Genomic DNA, 17,737 nt, shown 5'->3' with positions numbered 1-17,737 from the left:
AGTGGCGGATCCAGAAATTTTCATAAGTGGGGGCCCACTGACTGCCTAAGAAGGGGCCCGCTCCAGTCATGCTATAGTGATTCCCTATATAATCAACCAATGTTTTTCCAGAAAAGGGGCCCCTGCCCCCACCTACATGATCTAAATCCGCCTCTGGATCTGTACCATATAAGCCTGCAGGGATTTTCTACTGAAAAAAGGGATTTTCTAAGGGTACGACCATTTGGGGGGAGAGGGTTGCAGATTTTAAGTCACTTTTTAGAGTAGCAGAAAATAAATATGCTGGTCCTGGTCTGGCCACCTTCTAGTTGAAAATAAATAATAAAATATTCTGACACTCAAAGACTTTGTTTCTACATTCTGTCTTTAATTTCTGATATTAGTGCAAATTAGAAAAAAAATGGCTAAATAAAAAATGCTACTAAGTAAACAGCACTATGTTCCCAAAGGAGATAACACCTTTACATACATATCTGATTCATATTTTTTGTTTGTTTGGCCTCACCTTAATATTTTCGTCTGCACGATTTTTGTCGAACTACGTCATACCGGAAGTGAAAGATACAGCAACACGTAAAAATGTTACCAGTGAAAACGCATCTTGACCAGTTTCCAGAGTTAGATAAAGATAGATATGATAGCATCGTTAAGGAGAACGAAGAAAAGGTAATTTCTTTACAGATAGAGATATTTTATTTCCACCTTTCAATAATTTCATGCAGTTAGAATCCATTTATAACAACTCGCCCTATTGGAAAATCGCCCCACTTTTTCACCAACTCGTCCAACCTTCTAAAACATCGCCCCTCTCTTGTTCACCAACTCGCCCCACTTATGAAAAAGTGGAAAATGCGATTGCAAATAGGTCTGACAACTCATGAAATGGGTTAAGGTTCATCATCAGAAACGGACAAAAGTGGCTGTATTCACTGTTTTACACCTCAAAAATTCTTCTGTGTACAGACTTACCTGTGCAGTTTGGAAAGTTTTAAGGCCTGTCATCCATTAGATATTTGAAAGTTAAATGCATTTTGTGTTTCAGAAAGAATGAAGTCTGTGGAATATAAAAATGAAGTGACATGGCATGGTATGATTGCCAATGAGACAACTCTTCTCAAGAGACCAAATGGCACAGAAATTAGAAAGTATAGGTCACTGTAAGGCCTTCAACAATGAGGAAGTGTGTTCAAGTTGGGTTGCGTCTGCAGGCTTGAAATTGGTTTATTTGTGCTATTAACAATGATTTATAGTTCCTCCTGTGGACCCTTTAACAAAAATTGCTGTTTTCATCTCAAAATTTACTTTCAGCATGATCAGTACAAGCTAATCTGTCAATCTGGAAAAATGATATTCTAGGGCATGCATGGCATGTAATATGCCTTAAGATTTAAAATCTTAAGGCATATTACATGCCATGCATGCCCTAGAATAGATATATAAATAAAATTAAAATGTGTTTATTTTTTTTAAGAAAATTACAAACTAAAACCCAGCAATTTTAGCTCCCCCCTTTTTTACAGTGCTGCAACATATACCCCGGTAAGGTTAATGCATAGAATATTTTACATGTTCCACTCCAACATGTCCAAACATTGTGCTAGTTTCAGGGGCCTCAGGACCCCCTTTTTTGAAAATCCTGGATCTGCATCTTGAATATATATATCATGTATATTTACATGTAAGTTGACAGCTTGTGGTTAATCGTGAAGATTACATGTAACATTAAACATGATATCATATGCTGCTGATATGATTTTGGAAGTATGTAATATATACTTAAATAAAGAATTTTTCTTAAAAATAGTTGTTTTAAATTCAAACATACTTAAGTCATTGTAAGTTTCCTAGCTGAACAAACATCAATGAACATGATTGGAAAATATTTGCAACAGTTGAACAGATAAATTCATTATAAATGATAATTGATTTTTCTAATTAATTGGAATAATTAAAGGAATTATAGACATGATAGAAGGGAACACACAACTATTATTTTAATATTTCATTTCTACTAGGATTCACAAGAAATGAAACATTTGGCAAATTGCCCCAGGACTGGAAAGGCTAAAGGAGTAAAATGAAGTACACAAGAAATTAGAATTCAGACATGTGCTGCAGCTAGAAACAGATATGTAAGTATTTATAAATAAAAATTATCAGTGTTCCCAAAGTTGGGATTGGGGGTGAAGGTTTACTGCTTATCCTGCTACATTTTTGTACCTTAAATAAATGTTAAGAAGAAAAATTGCTTACTCTTATGTTAATTATAACTTTATAATAAATTTGCTTTGAATAAAGAATCTTGATTTTGTAATTTGCTGTTAATTAAGTCCCCTACTGATGAAGTTGATGGGGACTTTAGGTTTGCACTCCGTCTGTCTGTCTGCATGTCCATCCATCAGGCAAATCAGTTTTCCACACTTTTTTCTTCGTTCTTGAAGATATTGATTTAATGTTTGATATTCTGGTCTGATGATTTAGTCCAGAGTTTAGATGGCTGACATGGCTAAAAATAGTACATAGGGTAAAATGCAGTTTTTGGCTCATATCTCTGAAACCAAAGCATTTAGAGCAAATCTGACAGGTTAAAATTGTTCATTAGGTCAAAATATATCTGCCCTGAAATTTTCAGATCATTCAGGCAACTGGTTGTTGGGTTGCTGCCCCTGAATTGGTAATTTTAAGAAAATTTTGCAGCTTTTGGTTATTATTGAATATTATTATAGATAGAGATAAACTGTAAACAGCAATAATGTACAGCAAAGTAAGACCTACAAATAAGTCAATATGACTAAAATGGTCAATTTACCCCTTAAGGAGTTATTGCCCTTTACAGTCAATTTTTAACAATTTTCATAAATTTTGTAAATCTACAAACACATCACCATCACCAAAACACAATTTTGTCATGAATCCATCTGTGTCCTTTGTTTAATATGCACATAGACCAAGGTGAGCGACACAGGCTCTATAGAGCCTCTAGTTTTTAGATACCAGATGTGTTTTTTAAGGGGGACGGGGGCCTGCCCCCTCCCCCTTTTTGTGGGAAATATTTGGCTAATTATATCTAGGGAATCACTAAAGCATGTCCGGAGCGGGCCCCCTTATGAAAATGTCTGGATCCGTCACTGGATACATGCATTTGTACATGTAGTTTAAATGCCGCAATAACTAGATATTCAGGTAGCTCTTGGGCAGGTCAATATTGAGGTACATATAGTTTCTAAGTGTGTCAATTTTTCCATGGTCGTGGGTTCATTTTTCCATGACCATGATGGCTGAGTAAAAATGTTTAAAAATATTTTCTAACATGTGTTATTCCTACCAATTACTTATTAATGCATTACTACTATATGACATGTACAACATATATATATAGCAGTTGTAAAATTTCTTCCAAACTAACTATTTCAGTAAAGTGAATGAGTTCCAGCTGGCAAAAACATGTACATGTATGCACTGGAAGTTGTATCCCTGAGATTAATGAAATTGTTTTTGTACATGTACGCAAAATATATATTTATTGTGAAAAAAATGAAACTTTTCCACAGAATAGTATCCTCTTGGTCAAAGTACATGTATTCGTAATAAGCATTGATAGGTAATGCAATACATTTATTTCCAATGTCAATGAGTTATTCAACAACATATTAGTATAAAATTGAGAATGGAAATGGGGAATGTGTCAAAGACACAACAACACGACCATAGAACAGACAACAGCAAAAGGTCACCAATAGGTCTTCAATGTAGCGAGAAACTCCCGCACCCGGAGGCATCCTTCAGCTGGCCCCTAAACAAATATCTATACAAGTTCAGTGATAATGGATGTCATACTAAACTCCGAATTATACACAAGAAACTAAAATTAAAAACCATACAAGACTAACAAAGGCTAGAGGCTCCTGACTTGGGACAGGCGCAAACATGCGGCGGGGTTAAACATGTTTTTTGAGATCTCAATCCTCCCCTATACCTCTAGCCAATGTAGAAAAGTAAACGCATAACAATACGCACAGTAAAATTCAGTTCAAGAGAAGTTGGAGTATGCATGATCACATGAATTAGTAATCATATATTTTTTTTCAGGGGAATATTTTGCATATAAAATCCAGAGAATGAATCAATGGGGATAGGACATATCTTATTTACTAAAAAGTGTTTCCTGACATGCCTGAGGAACTTGAAGGCTGTTTGTTAAAGGTATTAAGACTTAACTATTAACATATGTATATAGATAATGTATGCCCCTTGGAAACATTCATTATATGGAAAATTGCCTTATGAGTACTCTAATGTGTACAATTCCTACCAGATTTTTATGAAATTTATGTTAAGGTTTATGTCATCAATATTTTAGACAAGTTTGAAAATCATTGCAGATCATATATTTTTAAAAGAATTGTTTCTTTTAATGTCCCAAATATAAAAAAGAAGATGTGGTATGATTGCCAATGAGACAATTCTCCACAAGAGACCAAATGACACAGAAATTAACAATTATAGTAAACCGTACAACCTTCAGCAATGAGCAAACCCCATACCGCATAGTCAGCTATAAAAGGCCCTGCAATGACAAATGTAAAACAATTCAAACGAGAAAACAAACAGCCTAATTTATGAACAAAAAAATTAACGAAAAAAAATATGTAACACATCAACAAGCATCAACCACTGAATAAGAGGCTCCTGACTTGGGACAGGCACATACATACAGAATGTGTGGGGGTGGGGTTCAACACGTAAGCAAGATCCAAACCCTCCCTCTAACCTGGGACAGTGGTGTGACAGTACAACATAAGAACAAACTATAAAAATCAGTTGAAAAAGGCTTAACTCATCAAATGGATACAAATAGAAATACGACACAGAGTAGACATGGCTGAGTACTTGTATATTTATCCCAACAACAAAAAGACACTAAGTGCAGATCTGAGAGTACTCACAGTTACAGGCAGCTAGTTCAAAGCCACTAACACCTAATAAAAAAATCATGCATCTTAGACTAAATTATCAATCAGTACACTTCCAACATCCAATGGATTTAGTGTAAAGAAGTCATAAACAGTCAGAGAAAAACATGACTTTGTGCAATGCAAGGATACAGGTATAGACAGATTATAGATCTATGAATCTGTATATGTATATAACAGTAATATTTAGTTTGCTTTTAATTTACTTAATTTATTTCACGTATCAAGATTGAATTTTGTTGGTGTCATTTTAACCATTCTAGAGGTATGCCCCTTTACAAATATGAAAACTGCTGAATTTTCCGTTTCTGTTTTCTAACTTAAGTCATTTTAAGTTATCCTCAACCAAATGTTATGAAACTTATACACAATACTTATTACCGCAAAAAACAGAGCAAGATTGAATTTTGGTGGTGTCACTTTTAATGTTCTAGAATTAAAACGTTTCTTGTTTTTTACATAGATTAGACTGTTGGTTTTGCCTTTTGAATGGTTTTACACTAGTCATTTTTGGGGCCCTTTATAGCCTACTGTTCTGTGTGAGCTAAGGCTTCGTGTTGATGCTTGACTTTGACCTATAATGTTTTTAGCCCACCTGGCCTAAAGAGCCAAGTGAGCTTTTCTCATCACTTGGCATCCGTCGTCTGTCGTCGTTAACTTTTACAAAAATCTTCTCCTCTGTAACTACTGGGCCAAATTATACCAAACTTTGCCACAATCATCATTGGGGTATATAGTTTAAAAAATGTGTCCGGTGACCCAGCCAATCAACCAAGATGGCCGCCATGGCTAAAAATAGAACATAGGGGTATAATGTAGATTTTGGCTTATATCTCTGAAACCAAAGCATTTAGAGCAAATCCGACTGGGAAAAATTGTTCATCAGGGTAAGATCTATCTGCTCTGAAATTTTCAGATTAATCGGACAACCCGTTGTTGGGTTGCTGCCCCTGAATGGTTAATTTTTAGGAAATTTTGCCGTTTTTGGTTATTATCTTGTATATTATTATAGATAGAGATAAACTGTAAACAGCAATAATATACAGCAAAGCAAGACCTACAATTAAGTCAAGTGACCAAAATGGTCAGTTGACCTCTTAAGGAATTATTGTCCTTTATAGTCAATTTTTAACAATTTTTCGTAAATTTTTGTAATCTTTTACAAAAATCTTCTCCTCAAAAACTACTGACACAAATTTAACAAAACTTGTCTGCAATCATCATTAAGGTATTTAGTTTAAAAAATGTGTCCGAAGACCCCGCTCGCAAACCAAGATGGCCGACATGGCTAACTAGAGGCTCTAAAGAGCCTGTGTCGCTCACCTTGGTCTATGTGCATATTTAGCAAAGGACACAGATGGATTCATGACAAAATTGTGTTTTGGTGATGGTGATTTGTTTGTAGATCTTACTTTACTGAACATTCTTGCGGCTTACAATTATCTCTATCTATAATGAACTTGGCCCAGTAGTTACAGTGGAAAATATTTTGAAAAAAATTTATGAAAATTGTAAAAAATTGACTATAAAGGGCAATAACTCCTTAAGGAGTCAATTGACAATTTTGGTCATGTTGACTTATTTGTAGATCTTACTTTGCTGTACATTATTGCTGTTTACAGTTTATCTCTATTTATAATAATATTGACGATAATAACCAAAAGCTGCAAAATTTTCTTAAAATTACCAATTCAGGGGCAGCAACCCAACAACGTGTTGCCTGATTGGTCTGAAAATTTCAGGGCAGATAGATCTTGACCTAATGAACAATTTTATCCTCGTCAGATTTGCTCTAAATGCTTTGGTTTCAGAGATATGAGCCAAAAACTGCATTTTACCCTATGTACTATTTTTTAGCCATGTCGGCCATCTTGGTTCGCGGGCAGGGTCATCGGACACATTTTTAAACTAGATACCCTAATGATGATTGTGGACAAGTTTGGTTAAATTTGTCTAAGTAGTTTCAGAGGAGAAGATTTTTGTAAAAGATTACAAAAATTTACGAAAAATGGTTAAAAATTGACTATAAAGGGCAATAACTCCTTAAGGGGTCATGTTGACTTATTTGTAGATCTTACTTTGCTGAACATTATTGCTGTTAACAGTTTATCTCTATCTATAATAATATTCAAGATAACCAAAAACGGCAAAATTTCCTTAAAATAACCAATTCAGGGGCAGCAACCCAACAACAGGTTGTCCGATTAATCTGAAAATTTCAATTTCACCCCATGTCAGAATTGCTCTAAATGCTTTGGTTTCAGAGATATAAGCCAAAATCTACATTTTACCCCTATGTTCTATTTTCAGCCATGGCGGCCATCTTGGTTGGTTGGCCGGGTCACCGGACACATTTTTTAAACTAGATACCCCAATGATGATTGTGGCCAAGTTTGGTTTAATTTGGCCCAGTAGTTTCAGAGGAGAAGATTTTTGTAAAAGTTAACGACGACGACGGACGACGACGGACGCCAAGTGATGAGAAAAGCTCACTTGGCCCTATGGGCCAGGTGAGCTAAAAATAGTACATAGGGTAAAATTCAGTTTTTGGCTCATATCTCTGAAACCAAAGCATAAAGAACATATCTGACATGGGGAAAAAATGTTCATTATGTCACAATCTATCTGCCCTGAAATTTTCAGATGAATCAGACAACCCGTTGTTGGGTTGCTGCCTCTGAATTGGTAATTTTCGAAAATTTTGCAGCTTTTTAGTAATTATCTTCAATATTATTATAGATAGCTATAGAGATAAACTGTAAACAGCAATAATGTACAGCAAAGTAAGACCTACATATAAGTCAACATGATCAAAATGGTCAATTGACCCATTAAGGAGTTATTGCCCTTTATAGTCATTTTTTTACAATTTTCATAAATTTTGGCAAATTTTTACAAAATATTTTCCTCTGTAACTACTTGGCAAAGTGCATTATAGATTGAGATAATTGTAAGAAGCAAGAACGTTCAGTAAATTAAGATCTACAAACACATCACCATCACCAAAACACAATTTTGTCATGAATCCATCTGTGTCCTTTGTTTAATATGCACATAGACCAAGGTGAGCGACACATGCTCTTTAGAGCCTCTAGTTTTCTTTTTCAAATTGTGACTTGGAGTGAGGGTTGTCTCATTGGCACTCTGACTCATACCACATCTTCTTGTAATATATCTATATTAAGACCCTTTAAAAAACGGAAAAATTGCTGAATCTTTCCTTTCAGTTCACTAACTTGAGTTTGCCTTGACATAATGTTATGAAACTTATACACCATACTTATTACCACAAAACTCTGATCAAGTACAAATTTGGGTAGCATCGCTTTTACATGTTCTTCAGTTATGTCCCTTTATGAATTTATATGATATCTGTGTCACATGAACACATTCGCCATTTATTGAGGGATTGCCCTTGTATTTAATAGATAAGATATATGCAACATTGGGGACATTGGAACTCTGTTCTTTTATTGATTTTCATTTTTGCTTTAGTTCAGTTATGCAAAGATAGTACAGTGTAATACTATATGTTGGAATTCATATCAAGAACAGATAATACACCTATAAGTAGATACTGTTGTGATTTTTTTTTAAAGCTGAAATTATTAATAAACAAACTCATAAATGCCATGTAAATTAATATTTTATTTCAATCTATATTTACAGATAAGAAAACAACTTCAGCATGCAAGAAAGAAGAAACATAGTTTGGAATCAAATCTTTGACATTAATTTAATTCATTTTTGTTGCTTATATTTATATGAAAATTAAAGTTGACTAAAACATAACTGAAATATTTGTCATCTGTGAATATTAGTAAGGGGTGAGAAACATTTATTTTGGAAGGTATGGCTTTCAAAAAAGATATTACAACTGAAATCATGGAAGTGTTCATATATTTTCGATAAAGATCAATAATAGTTTAAATGCATGAACCACTGTATCAGGTTAGGGTGAAGGTTGGTGCCAGGTAAAACGTTTAAACCCAGTGCATTTGTTTGCACCTTTCCTATGTCAGGAACCTGATGTTCAGTGGGCTTTTTTATGTGGTTAATAATTGTTTCTCAATTTTTATATATCTTCGACCATTGATTTTCCTGTCTGAAAGGCCCTTAATTGCTTGCTGTTTGGTGTGAGCCTTGGCTCTGTGTTGAAGGCCGTACTTTGACCTATAATGGTTTACTTTTACCAATTGTGACTTGGATGGAGAGTTGTCTCATTGGCACTCAAACAACATATTTTTATATCTATATACATATGAAGGTAGTCATATTTGAGAGGAAGTGTATAGACCTCTCTACCAAGAAATTTGTTTAGCATGCATACATATAATATTTGCGGTTTTTATCCAATGCAATCATGGGTTTGAACGTTGTTTTTAATTTAGACTTGTTTATATTAAGATCCATTTTGTACATATAGTGATCCGTTTATTTTGCAATCAATGCAATCAGCAGGGTTTAAGATCATCTGTTGGTGGACCTGCTAGTCAAATGCGGTTGTTAAAATATACTTTTTCATTTTTTTGGTGATTTAAAAATGTTGTTTGTGCTGTATTTATACCCCTCTTCCAAGAAATTTATTTATGCACACATATACAATCGCAATCATAGGTTTGAAGGTTATTTTTATTTAAGGCTTGTATATATAATATGAATGATGCTTAGACAAAATATGATGATAATGCTGATGGGACAGGGTTCGTGTTTTAAGGCCAGTAGCAAATACCTGAATATCAGAATGAGAATATGTCAATGTGATTGATTGATTGGTTAACATTTGCAGTGTCAAATATTTCATGCCTGTTTAGAAGAATAAATGAACAATACGGGTATATGATATTGGGAAGTTTTTAATAAAAGCCGTCAGGGATGAAGGTCAGGGAAATTTAAACTGCCACTAAAAAATGAGGGTTTAGTGGAAAGGAACAGAAAAGTTGCCTTGCAATAGGCCACCTGCGGAATTCCTCTTGTTGCAAGCGTTCTTAACATGCAAAGGGTGGCACTGTCTACACAAGGAATCGAATTAAACATCCCCATTCTGTCTGCTTACTTGTACATCCTGCACAGTCAAATGAATGGCTCACTTTGGCAATGGTTTTACTGCTGGTACAAAGAAGACCAAGAGTGACCATACTTCTATTCTCAAGTCACTACTGGAGGTTCAATGGGATATGATCATGAATGTGAAGGAAACATTCTATCTAGGACATACGTTTTCTAGAGATGTTATCTTTGAATGGGTTATTTGTGGAGCAACATCCCATTATCTCTTGAGCGAAGTATAAAAAATTCAATCCTCCATGACATGTTTGACCCAGAATATCAGAGGAACTTTGGAATTCTAGTTTTCCCTTAAAAAAAATAATCCGGAAGCATTGTTGATCTCAGAAGAAGTGAAAATTCATCAATTTTATTGTAAAAAAATTACAATGTCATAAAAAAAAGATCTTGTCCTTATTCACGAAAATCACCTTAAATTATCTTGTCAATTAGTTGTCTTCTAACAAAATAAATTTTGCATATAAACACGTTTTTTATGTGTTTAAAATATATTTTAAGGGCCACTGGTAATTTTTTGTTTCAATGTCTTCAAGACACCAACAAATTTTTTCAAGACGTCTTGGGTGAGAGGATACACTTTTTGAAGTTTCAATAATGTCTTAAAGATACATGTCTTCAGACATAGAATCCATGTCTCAAGACACATCTTAAATGGTTTCATGTCTTAAGACGTATGCGCTATGTCTCAAGACATAAGGTGTATGTCTCCAGACTGTCTCGAGACGTCTTAAGACAATGAGGTCCATTTGCTATGAAAGACTCATTAGTGACGCTCGAATCTAAAAGTTAAAAAGCCAAATGAAGTACGAAGTTGAAGAACATTGAGGACCCAAAATTCTGAAAGGTTTTGTCAAATACAGCTAAGGTAAAATATTCCTGGGGATGAAATCCTAAGTATTTCGTAAATTCTAAGTTTTATGAACATATAATTTATAATTATGACTATATCAATGATAATTCATGTCAACACAAAAGTATACCGGTGAATTTTTTCACATCCATGTACTATTGCAATGTTCCATTTCTTTTTTTCAATTTAAATAAAATACAGATTATGTGTTTAAGCTTTGTTTACTAGGATCTGAAATTGACAACGCCTCGTTCTACTTTCTTTTTTTAAAGGCCTTTCGGGATCCTCTGATTTTGTCGCATTAATACATACCTTCAAAAATTGAAATTTCATTGGCTAATCTAATAATTACCAGAACAGAAAGTAAAACGGAGTGTTGTCAAATCCTTGTAAGCAAAACTTAGACACATGATCTGTATTTTAATCAGATTTTTTTTTATTTGTGCAGATCTTTGTTGACTTACTGGTAACCGACGCATGCGCAAGCGGTTTTCTAATCAAGGAGTGTCCTCAGTAGTACACTTGCTTCCTCCATATTCGGTATGAATATGGTAAGGTAGTTTATAAATCCAAGAAATGTAAGCAGCTCGCTTTTGTTTTCCGGCTGATTCATAGCTTATACAGCTCTTACGTTTTCTTGATCTGGGTTCACTCCCTCAGATGATAGTAAATGTCTATCAGAAGATATTCCATCCAAGTCACAATTTAAAAAAGTAAACCATTATAGGTCAAAATACGGTCTTCAACACGGAGCCTTGGCTCACACCGCACAGCAAGCTATAAAGGGCCCAAAAAATTACTAGTGTAAAACCATTCAAACGGGAAAACAAACGGTCTAATCTTTAAAAAAAACGAGAAACGAGAAACACTTATGAACCACATCAACAAACGACAACTACTGAACATCAGATTCCTGACTTAAGACAGGTGCAAACAATTGCAGCGGGTTTAAACGTTTTAATGGTACCAAACCTTCACCCTTATCTGAAACAATAGTGTAACATCACAATATAGAAAGACACACTATAAAATATCAATTTAAATGGCTTAACTCAATCAAAAAAAATATTAACACAAGTGAACATACACTGAACGAATAAATTTGATCTATGATATAATGCAAATACAAAATCAATAAAATAAGGGAATAATAATTAAAGTAACAGTATCATACCGTTGTGAAATGTTAAACAATTTCAGAAAAACAAAAATCCGCCATTAACATTAATATTATACACAGGTTAATGAAAATAATTTTGTTGTTAGGTATACAGTTTAAATGGAGAAAGGAAATATTTTTACAAAATAAATAATTTTGATGTTCATAGTTCGAAGAAGTGAAAATTTATCGTAATACCAAACACTTGTCAAAGCTAAATCTGGATTTTAGTGAAGTTCTTGTTGTTAAGTCTGATTTTCTACTTTGTGTTTTGAGGACTTGTTCGTCTTTTCGTCGTTTTTCGATTTTTGACAAGGCGTTGCTAATTTTGTTTTCGATTTATGAGTTTTGAATGTCCCCAAGGTATCTTCTGCCTCTTCTTTATATCATCAAAAATTACTATCGTAAGAAAGGGCCGTATTTTCAACAAACCTACCTAGAGTACTTACAATACTTCAATTTTTATTCTTGACATAATTGTTGCTGATAAATTATCAGAAAAGGTTGATTGATTGATTTTTGTTTGCTTAATATCCAGTGGCAAGTATTTCATGCATCTTCAAGAAGACAACAAAAGGAGATGTTTTATAAATGACCAATGAACGATGATGTTAACAAATACTAGTATAGGTCAGCATACGTACGGTCTTCAAAAAAATCAAACCCCTACTGTAAAGTAAACTATAAAAGCCCCCCTGACAAAATGTGAAGCAAATCAAAATTAAAAAAAAACGGCCTGATTAATAAGAAATGATAGAGAGCGACTGAAGACAACAACTGAGTTACAGGCTCCTGACTTAAGAGCATTAATGACTTTATTTTCATTAGAATGATACAATGTTTTAATTCCTGTATCAAGAAAAGTAATCGATTTTTTTTTATCTCTGTCTCTATATGACGTTAATACTTTTTGATTAAAAAATTAAATCTACGTGTTTGATCATTCATTGTCTTGAACTTTCTATATTTCTGTCAATTTTGCCTTCGGAACAATTTACTATGCGGTTTGGGTTTTGCTCATCATTGAAGGCTATATTGTAATCCAAACCTGTGCAATCATACCATATTTCCTTATTTTTATAGTTCATAATTTTCAATAACAACTATTTACACATAATCACAATTGGTAATAGATATTGCATTTAAAATATTTAAACTTCGAAATAATGTATCTCATGTGTATAAGTTGCATATTTTCGAGCAATTTTTGTAACTTTCTGATTATTTCGAATATATTTTTCAACGATTTTTTGCTCGGAAAAAGATGGCCAAACGTGAAGCATTTTGAAACATTTCTCAGCTGTTACATACCCTCTGCCATATCGTTTGGTTGTAAACTATTTTAATTAATGCGTTAGGCTCGTCTATCTTCACAATATGTGAATTACATTTAAAAGGGTGTGCTCTGGACACAAAAACTGTTCTTACTGACTTATAAGAAAGAACAATTGAAATCGACACTACATGAGTTTTAAGGTAAGCATCGCGATTTGGTTGACTGCATCAAATCATTACCGAGATGTTTTTGCGATTTAAGATCTATAGATGCCAGAATAGTCGTCCGATGTGTAAATTTACGGATAGTGTTTTATTTATGATTATGGTATTTTGACTGGGTGTTGACTCGCATGGTAGTTGAAACATGTTTACTCTACCGAGGAAGCCAGTCTCGCTCCTTTTGAAATCTTGCAATTCCCTCAATTTTTGTTCTCTTTCATTGATTGTATCTTTTCATGTTTTAATGAGATTTGAACATCGGTTAACTAATATTGCATCTAATATCAATTTTTAAAGGAACCATTATTAATGTTTTATGCTGTGAAAATAACTTTGTTTTCAAATTAAACAAGTGGAGAAATATAAAATATGACTTTAATATTTCATACAATAATTTAAAGTTATTTCCCTTTTACCATACATGTTTAATATGGAATGTTATCAATGTTATATATTTTAAAACTATTGAACAAACTTAATTTGGTTCTTAGAAATAGTTATTTGACGCTTTTACACTTCAAGTTCCCTTTCCGATTGAATTATAATTTCAACCTCTTTTTCTGTCAGTTACGAATAATTTTCTTCGCTTCAATTCTGTATCCTTTGGTTTTTGTCCTTTAAATTAAATTCCTATTTCATCCAGTGTTTTCGTTTTTTTTTTCAATTTCAACTTTCAACTTGTAAATTTTATGTCTTTCATTTTGATAAGTTCTGAACCAACAGATATTATTAAATCAAAAGCAGTTCCTCTTCTTCTAAAGAAATGAACAACTGTATTTGTTATTTCAGATTTCAGCATGGAACTTTATAGGTTTCTGAATAATCATTTTAGTAGGCTTTGAAACATTATTACATACCATGAAATGAAGATCTTTTTAAGAGTTGTAAAATCTACCGTTATAGTATTTAAGATAATGATTTACGTGAGCTTTATTCATCAAATCGGCACCAATCAACAAAGACACCAAATTGCGATATAAATGTACATGCAGTTAGTAAAAGCTACTTTAAAGACGATTACACCTAATAAATATCTCTAAATGTTTTCCAAAAATAAAAAAAATCAATCAGTCACATTAAACAAACTTATTGTTAAAAAGTCAAAGAAAGTCTGAGAAAAGCATAACCTTATCGGCTGATCTACATTTCAACTGAACACAATTACATGTTAAGAGTGTCGAAATTGAAATAACACTAAACCATTATTTTCATTAATGATTTATTTTCCTCTACCTGCTTGCAAATTGAATGTGTATTATAAGAATACAAAAACATAAGGCAGGTTTTCAGGTAAAGGCGCTTGCACTCAATCTAATATATCTGTTAGAATCCTAAAAAATCCACGAGTAATATGTGATTCCCTGGTGAAACAATCTGTTTCGATCCAAACAGGTAGACCGAATATGATCGATGTCTACACCCTATCCACATTTTACCGCTCACGTCTATGCACATTGAAATGGGGTTCGGTATATTATAATCTCGTGTGTCAATACGTGTTTTTAAGGTGCCTATTGTATTTAGGACATGTAAGAATTGTGTATCTAACACAGCAATATGACCGTCTGAAGTAACAGATAAGCTTCTAGGTTTAAAATGCGAAGTTAAATTTGGATCACCTTTGTACATCCACATAACCTTATTTGGATATGCCAGCGATATAATACGACTTTGACCGCTTACTGGCTCTTGTAAATCAATAACATACATATCGTTATTAATGTGCGAGGTTGCTTTAAGCGGGTATGTAAAAATTCGCTTTTTGTCATCATCAAATTCATACGTGTGTAATATATCTCCGTTGAGCTCCATAATGATAATTTGCCTTACACTATTTTCTGATAACTCAATTTGACCCTTTTCGCATATTCCTATAACAATCTTGCAGGACTTTGTTAAGTGTAAAGCTCGAGGAACCATTTCTGGAAAATCAACAAATTCTAGTATTGTTCCGTCATTTCTCATCTTGACAAGCTTCGATTTTCCCTCAAGAGACAGAATCACTTCTTCGTTATCAATTTCTAGCATCTCTACGACATCAATATCTTTAATTTCGTTTTTTTGTTCAATGCCGTCCGTTCCCATAGCTATCATTTTTAAGCAAGTATCATAGTCACTCACCATTACTGCACCATCTAAGCAAGGTTGGATATTACTGACCGTTATGTCAGTGTCAAATGAACCAAGTACTTCTATCTTTACTTTATGATCCGGCTGGATATCAGTTAAAATCCCAAACATATCTGAAATTTGTGTTTCATTAATATTTCCTTGATCTAATTTCATTGAATTAATATGCGCATCTCCGTATGACTTATCCGGTTGTGTCCATGTTTTGATGGAATCTTCTGTTTCTGTTAATCTTTTCAAATTACCCGAATTCAGGGATAATGTCAAAGATTCGACTTTTGTACTTAAATCTTGTTTTGCATTTATGCTGGAATTTCGAGCCGCTACCTGTATGTCTTTAATTTCTTTCCACCTGTCTTCAAGCTTTTGAAGTTGAATTTTCGATTCATTTTCTACCGATTCTTTCATCTTTTCTGCTTGATCTAATAAAGCTTTTTTCGCGCTTTCGTACAAGCTATTCTCGAAGTTTATCTTCGTCTCAATACTTATTTCAGACGACTCATGAAAAGAAAGTTCGATTTTAAGTTCATCTCGGTAGTATTTCAAGCTATTGAATTTGTCCTTGTAAAGGTCTTTCAAACTCTCAACTTCATGACCACTATGATGATTTGTTACACAAAATGGACATACTAGCTGTTGGCATCTCGTGCAAAAAAATATTATTCTCAACTCGGGATGTGTTTTACAAAGTATGTGCAAATTCGGTTCGTTAATTTCCTTCTTTCCAATTTTTGCCAGTTCTATAACATGATGGACCTCTGATTCAGGGAATTTAGTATGAATGTTATTCTTACATTTTTCGCACATTAAATAATTGCAATTAGTGCATTTCCACTTTATTTTCATACTTTCCTCGCAAATGTGACACAAGGCTGGTGTTACAGGAGACGCCATTTTGCGTTATGATAAAGTATGCAATAGCTATAGATCTTGGTAAACAAAACACACAATTTAAATTTGCACAACTCAATCGACCATAAATCGTTTTAACTTTACAAATGTAATTTAATATGATTATCATCAGGAAACATTAAATATTTTATACGTTATGTGCAATACAATAGACAGAACACATAATTACTAAATAATTTGGTTAGTGGTTACAGAGAATTGATATTAAAAAGGAGAGGAAATAAAAAAGGAGGAGGATAACTCAAACGTTTTTAAGAGCATTTATTAGCAAAAAATTTTAAATTAAAAAAACAACAAAACCGTATAATTAAGCATACTAGTATAACAATATAAAATTTTATAAAATTACGTATTTAAATCAAAGTGGGGAGGGATAGGCCAGAAAATGTTTCTCAAACAATGTTTCTTATCTTAAAACGATCAATGCTTTTATCAAACCAACCACGTGTCTTCTATAAAGAGGTAGTATAAAGATAAAAGAGGAACGAAAGATACCAGAGGGACAGTCAAACTCATAGATCGAAAACAAACTGACAACGCCATGGCCAAAAATAAAAAGACAAACAGACAAATAACAGTACAGATGACACAACATAGAAAACTAAAAACTAAGCACAACGAACCCCACCAAAAACAGGGGGTGATCTCAGGTGCTCCGGAAGGGTAAGCAGATCCAGCTCCACACGCGGCACCCGTCGTGTTGCTTATGTTATTACAAATCCGGTAAATGATAAGATGTGGTATGATTGCCGATGAGACAAGTATTCACAACAGTCCAAATTATGTGGATATAAGCAACTATAGGTAACCGTACGAACTACAACGATCAGAAAACACCATAACAAATAGCCAGCTATAAAAGCCCTTGACATGACAAAATGAGAAATAATTAATGAAACGACAAAAACCAACGAACTAAATTGTGACAAAGCAATTAACAAAAAAAATCAGTTGGGATGTATGATCGTGTAATTGTCTAGTTATTGTTTTAGTTCTATATCGTTCTATATTGAACATATAGTCATTTCATTCATAGGTTGAGTTTATCCGATGTGATCCGTGATGCTGGTAGAGTCGGTTTCAAGTGAGTGCTAACTGTGCACCCTTACTAGCCGACTTGTTTTGTATTTATGTGAAGCAGAATTCAAA

The 17,737-nt window shown here is 33.6% G+C and overlaps 1 protein-coding gene and 1 long non-coding RNA gene across 2 annotated transcripts; one reads left to right on the top strand and one right to left on the bottom strand.

The window, feature by feature from the left end:
* Window positions 1–524: 524 nt before the first annotated feature.
* On the top strand, window positions 525–8,765 carry LOC127702701 (uncharacterized). Its single transcript, XR_007982535.1, has 4 exons — window positions 525–666; window positions 2,016–2,132; window positions 4,090–4,203; window positions 8,643–8,765. It is a non-coding gene; the product is annotated as an uncharacterized LOC127702701 (long non-coding RNA).
* Window positions 8,766–13,904: 5,139 nt separating this feature from the next.
* LOC127702679 (uncharacterized) lies at window positions 13,905–16,581 on the bottom strand. The gene has a single exon (XM_052206979.1). The coding sequence runs from the start codon at window positions 16,568–16,570 to the stop codon at window positions 14,870–14,872; it is 1,701 nt and encodes a 566-aa protein (XP_052062939.1). The 5' UTR covers window positions 16,571–16,581; the 3' UTR covers window positions 13,905–14,869.
* Window positions 16,582–17,737: the final 1,156 nt, after the last annotated feature.

Source organism: Mytilus californianus, unplaced genomic scaffold (genome assembly GCF_021869535.1).
Source record: "Mytilus californianus isolate M0D057914Y unplaced genomic scaffold, xbMytCali1.0.p SCAF_5, whole genome shotgun sequence".
Classification (NCBI taxonomy): Eukaryota; Metazoa; Mollusca; class Bivalvia; order Mytilida; family Mytilidae; genus Mytilus; species Mytilus californianus.
Note: the sequence above shows the minus strand (reverse complement) of the source record. Positions and strands in the feature narration are given on the sequence as shown.

What these genes read in the sequence shown, in the direction of transcription:
- LOC127702679 (XM_052206979.1), bottom strand. Translation starts at nt 16,570, where the DNA reads ATGGCGTCTCCTGTAACACCAGCCTTGTGTCACATTTGCGAGGAAAGT.